Genomic DNA, 5,827 nt, shown 5'->3' on the forward strand with positions numbered 1-5,827 from the left:
CAGGTTTCCAAATCCTCGGTTCGTGGAACCCCACGCAAGTAGGAGCTGCGGGACGGCATCCTACACATAGCAGTTATTCCCTTATGACCAGAATCTCCCTCTTCATCTGAACCTTCTTGTCCCTACAAACCAGACTGACCTTCACTAAAAGAATGTCTCTGCTTTATGAGTAAATTAACAGATTTATTCCTGCTCAATGATGTTGTATCTTGCTTGTCTTCCAGAACAGGAAGTAGACTTTTGTTTAGATTCAAAGACAATGAGAATAAAGCAAAGAAATAGTGATATGATAGCCACTTCTTAGGAAACATGGGCCAAGACTAGTTAGAACTTGAGCTGAGATAGGCACTGGTGTGTGTGTGTGTACTTTATGGAGACATAGGGTCTCATGTATCCCAGGCTGGCCTCAAACTCAATACATAGACAGGGCTGGCCTTGAACTTCTGGTCTGTCAGCCTCTGCCTCCCCAGTGCTGGGATTATAAATGTATACCATCACCAGGTTTATGCAGTTCTGGGAATCTACCTAGGGATCTATGCATGCACGCTAAGCAAGTACTCTGCCAACTGAGCTATGTCCCTGGTCCCCAATGCAGTTTTTAAGTTAGGGTTCCTAAGGTTAGGATGAGGCATTCTCAACATAGTTCTACTGGCTGGTTTTGTGTGCCAACTTGACACAGGCTGGAGTTATCACAGAGAAGGGAACTTCAGTTGGGGAAGTGCCTCCATGAGATCCAGCTGTGGAGCATTTTCTCAATTAGTGATTAAGGGGGTAGGGCACCTTGTGGGTGGTGCCATCCCTGGGCTGGAAGTCTTGGGTTCTATAAGAGAGCAGGCTGAGCAAGCCAGGGAAAGCAAGCCAGTAAGGAACATCACTCCATGGCCTCTGCATCAGCTCCTGCTTCCTGACCTGCTTGAGTTCCAGTCCTGACTTCCTTTGGTGATGAACAGCCATGTGGAAGTAAGCCAAATAAACCCTTTCCTCCCCAACTTGCTTCATGGTCATGATGCTGTGCAGAAATAGAAACCCTGGCTAAGACAATAGTATTCCCTATTTGAAAAGAGGCCACAGGAGACAAGGCCTGCAGTCAGTGAAGAGGACATGACTGATAAGGCAGAACTGCATCAGTACATGGAAACTCGTGGGAGCAACAATAAAATAAACAGATACCTGTTTATGACCAGAAGATGGTGGAGTAGGGAGGGAGACACCTGAGCAGTGTCCAGGGAGAAATTGATGGGCAGGTACACAGGGCTCATCTCAAAGCAAACTCCACTTTATGGAGAAGCCCCGCATGGTGGGCAATGCTTTGCTAACTCAGGCCTGCTTAGCAGAAGTTGGTGTGGCTAAAGGCTAGAGCAGATCTGGTGGGGTTGCATGAGGAGCCCGCATGGTTTCAGGCCATTATCTGGTGGTCACACCTTTTCCTCTGCTTATCTTCTGTGATCCATAGTAACACTTACTTCCTGGAAAGTATTTCTGAGAGTTCTCTGTGTCCATCGACAAATTCAATCTGCAAAGTATTGATTGGGCGACTCTAGCTTCTTTGTGGTTCTTTGTGGACACCAAGCTGAGTGACATCGTATCACGGGGAGAGGCTTGCAGCTCACAGCCTAGCCCACTGAGTGCAACCTGAGTGGCAGGCTCAGAACTTCTCAGGAAGGCCCTTGGGTCTGAAGTGATTAGGGTTTTTGCCACTGTGGCCCCACTCCTCAGCTTTCTGGGTAGACTGCAGGCTTTCCAATCCGTGGTTCCTGATTCCAAAATAATACCGGTTTAGGAGGCCCTGGACGTATTTCCTGCCGGTGCTGAAATCCAAGGAAGAGACGCGGGAGATGAATCCCACACTGAGATAACTAACCTCTGAAGCCCCTCCTCCTCTCCTACCAAAGAATGACCCAGAAAATACCAGAGCAGTAAAGGCTAAGGCACAAAAAAAGAAGAAATATTAATTTTTTGGGCAAGGACCTCCCACGGCTGGTTACAGGATGCTTATATGACCCCCGTCTTGGTTTCACTTTCTCTTTGTGGGGGGGCTTCCATCCTCCCCCTCCATCCTTACTTACCTTCCCTCTTCTGCTCTCCAGGCTTCCCAGACACTGGAGGCATGGGCAGTTGGAGAGGCCACAGGCAATGAAAAAATGAAAGGCATGAAGCAACAGGACCATTACCTGATTATTTTAGCAGCCCAGATGCCCCCAGATCCCCTCTGTTGGGCCTCGTAGTTTCCACGAGCATAGAAGTACTGGTCTGCACTTTGGTGATTAGCTTCTAGTTTGTCCCGATAGGCTCGCCACAAGTCCCAAGTCCCTACAGAGGAAGGAAGGTTACAAAAGGGAGCCTGGTGGTTCATTGAAGAAGTGGGGGAATGAAAGCTTTCTATAGACTTCCACATTTCAGCCCTTGACAGGATAACCCTTTGAAATGGCTCATGAAAGTGAATGTTCCTTGTTGGGGATAGGTTCCGTGCTGACCATGAGGAGGGCACGTCTCCATGGATTGGCTTAGGTTGCATTGACTGACAGTTGCAGTGTCCTGGGCTGTGTCTTATATGGATCTGTGTGTGCTATGTACCAACAAGAGATGGGACTGTCCTGTAAGAGAGAGAACCACAGATCATAGCATCCCAGGGGTAAGATCCAGGGACAGCTGTGCAGTGAGAGGAGGTGGAGAATGGACATTTACCACAGGCCCCTAAGAAAGCACAACAGAGAGAATAGTAACTACTTCTCATCGTTGGGACAAAATCCCCAACAAGCAACTTAGCGAAGAGGGCTGTATTTTGGCTTAGTTTGAAGTGAACACGTGGTGGTGGCGTGAGGGGGCTGGTCACAACGTGATCCTCCCCGAGTCTAGGCATCCCAGCCCATGGAATGGTGTCATGTATATTCACTTAGAGGGTGGGTCTTTCTCCCTTCTTCAGTTAGACCTGTCTGGGAACACCCTCACAGGCACATCCAGAGGTGTGTCCCCTAGATGACTCTAAGTTCAGCCAAGTTGGTGAAAAGATTCACCACCACAGGCTGCTAAGCTTCGGTGCCTTCAGCTGAGGAGCTACATACAACCCCTAGTAGATTAAAGAGAAGACAGGATGAGGTGTTGTGCACGAAGTGCCTGGTAGAGTGCTGCAGAGGTTGCACCTCTCCCCCATTACTGAGGGGTAACAAAGACATATACCTATGTAACCAGTCGGGTGACAACTGACATCCATGCAGACAAGAACATAAAGAATCTGGAACTTAGCCGGGCAGTGGTGGCGCATGCCTTTAATCCCAGCACTTGGGAGGCAGAGGCAGGTGGATTTCTGAGTTTGAGGCCAGCCTGGTCTATAGGGTGAGTACAGGACAGCCAAAGCTATACAGAGAAACCTTGTCTCGAAAAACAAAAAAAAAAAAAAAAAAAAAAGAATCTGGAACTTTATAACTGCAGATTATGAAATTGTAAAATAGTTGGAACATTGCTTGTCAGAGTCTACTGACCCTTAAATGACACACATACCTCCCAACTCTGATTCTACTCCTTTGTGCTTATCCCCAGAAGAAATGAGTGTTTATCCGCAACGAACAGAAATGAATAATAACCAAAACACATGTTCATGATGTTCATTTTAGAGTTCCCTGTAATGACCCCAAATGAAAAGATCCGACCAGCGTAGCATGAGTAAATAAACTTTGGTGTCAAAATACATGACAATGTGCAATGCTGACTTTCTAGGGGTTCTGCATGCTTGTTCTTGGCTCTTTGTCTGGAATAGGATGGGAGTTCTCCAAGAAAATGTTATCTGTAGGCATGTGCACATTTACTAAGCACATGTGCCTCTGGAGACAGACTGCGTGCCCACTTACACTCTAAGACTGGGGAATTTGCTGACTCTGGAAATCCCGATCCCTCTGTGTCAGCATCAGAAATACAGGCTGGACCTTGTGAACCATGTCTGAAGATCCCTCAGAGGGTGCCAGGTGATCAGTGTAGAGCGGGAAGCCGCAGAAAGCCAGACTCCTGCCCTGACTCATTTGTAACCTTTTAAAGGGGTCCCTGTGCCAGACAGGCATGTGGGATGTACTCAGAGGGAGTCAGTTAAGCATGACTGCCCTCTTCCTGAATTCTTACCTTGTACGGCTTCCCTGAAGAATGAATACCATCCATCACCACTGACTCCCAGGAACAAAGAGCAGAGGACAATGATGGTGGCAAGCTTCATGGTGCTGCAGGAACAGGAAGAGCAGTCAAAACAGACCTACAGGCTGGCAGGTGATGTCACACACCTCCATTCTCAGAACTCTCAAGGCAAAGACAGGTGGATCTCTGATTCTAAGGTCAGCCTGGTCTACACGGCAAGTTTCAGACCACCCGGTGCTATATAGTGAGGCCCTGTCTCAAACAAAGAAAGACAGACTCACACTTTGACTTGTAAAGACAAGCTAGTCCTGCATTAGCCATTCGTTCATCCCTGAATTATTACTAAAAACACAACAGAAATGGGCTTTAGGAGTTTCTGCTGGCCAGATCGCTGGATAAAGAAGACTTCCAAGGTGTTGCTGGCTGATGGCCCATTCGCACCTAGTGAAGCTGACTAAAACTGATCAGCAAGCCTTTCCTAAGTGTTCTGTTCCACTTAGCTCAGACCCCCAAAGAGGCAGAAAATTCTGAAGCCAGGAGTCAGTTGATGGTATGCCTTTTTTTTTAAACGAGTTTGAGGCCCAGGGTTTCATCCCCAGCACCACCACACAAAACCAAGCCTAGTAGCACATGCCTGTAATCTCATCACTAGGAAGTAGAAACAGAGGGATCAAGAGTTTATGATCCTCCATGGTTACAAAGCTACTTTCAGGCCAGCATAGGCTACATGAGACCCTGTTTCCAGAGAGAGAAAATAAAGATCAGAAAACGTAATTTCTCCCAATTAGAACTTACCGACTCTATTTGAAATCGATCTCAGGAGTAAATCATGAGCAAGACCTCCCTGGAAAAGTATGACGGCTATGGCCCTTTCTCTGGCTGACGTTTCAGAGGAATTAGGGCCACTAGGACCCTCTCTCCATGGAGCGTCTGCTGCTTTCTCTCTCCTGGCTTTAACATTAACGAGAAGAGCTCTTTTAAATCCAACAAGCCTTGGCAGAATCCCTCTTGCTCAATCCTTCCTGGTAAATAAACAGTCACCAACTGGGACTATAGGTCAGCGGCCCAGCACTTGCCTAGCTTGTGAGACCCTAACTTCAATAACCAGCACCAGGAAGAAAGAAAGAAAACGCTAGCAGATTGAGTAAAGCATTTCTTCGTTCATAACAGTCTTTTTTTCCCTAGATTACTTAAGATGTTTGTGTCTTGGCAAGCTTTTCTAATTCTTATCTTCATTCCCTAATTTCCCTGAATAATACACAAGCTGTGAGCTGAGCTAAAACCTTTCTTCATCAACTTGGTTTTGGTTGTGGTGTTTGTTGTTGTTGGTTTTGAGACAGGATCTTACTAGGTAGCTCTGACTGTCCTGGAACTCGCTCTGTTGACCAGGCTGGCCTAGAACTCACAGAGATCCTTCTGCCTCTGCTTCCAGAGTGCTGGGACTAAAGGTGTGCGCCACAATGCCTGGCTGGTTGTGATGTTTTACCACAGCAATAGAAACCCTAAGACGTGGACACAGTTCTGAAAGTCCAGACTCCTAAAGGCCAAGGTCTTGTTTGTTCTTTTTGCTTACATGGAATCCCTGATGCTTGAAGCAACACCCAGGGCTCTAGTTTCTCTGTGCCCATGATGAAATGCCCTGATGAAGAAGGACTCAGAGGAGAAAGGGATTTATTTGGCTTGTAATTCCAGGTCCCAGTTCATGATT

General features: G+C 47.1%; 1 protein-coding gene across 1 annotated transcript; it reads right to left on the minus strand.

Annotated features, from left to right (window-relative positions):
- Nucleotides 1–1,255: 1,255 nt before the first annotated feature.
- LOC116100509 (serum amyloid A-4 protein) lies at nt 1,256–5,072 on the minus strand. Its single transcript, XM_031384312.1, has 4 exons — nt 4,915–5,072; nt 4,111–4,205; nt 2,172–2,310; nt 1,256–1,808 (listed from the first exon to the last, which is right to left on the minus strand). Exons 2-4 carry the CDS (start codon nt 4,199–4,201, stop codon nt 1,646–1,648), a joined length of 393 nt encoding a protein of 130 aa, XP_031240172.1. The 5' UTR covers nt 4,202–4,205; nt 4,915–5,072; the 3' UTR covers nt 1,256–1,645.
- Between the last annotated feature and the right edge of the window lie 755 nt (nt 5,073–5,827).

The sequence above is a fragment of the Mastomys coucha genome, unplaced genomic scaffold (assembly GCF_008632895.1).
Source record: "Mastomys coucha isolate ucsf_1 unplaced genomic scaffold, UCSF_Mcou_1 pScaffold21, whole genome shotgun sequence".
Lineage (NCBI taxonomy): Eukaryota > Metazoa > Chordata > Mammalia > Rodentia > Muridae > Mastomys > Mastomys coucha.

Coding starts and splice junctions, on each gene's coding strand:
- LOC116100509 (XM_031384312.1), bottom strand. CDS start 4,201: ATGAAGCTTGCCACCATCATTGTCCTCTGCTCTTTGTTCCTGGGAGTC. Junction 2,311..4,110: donor CTTCAGGGAAGCCGTACAAG/GTAAGAATTCAG, acceptor CTTCCTCTGTAG/GGACTTGGGACTTGTGGCGA. Junction 1,809..2,171: donor TGGGCTGCTAAAATAATCAG/GTAATGGTCCTG, acceptor CTTGGATTTCAG/CACCGGCAGGAAATACGTCC.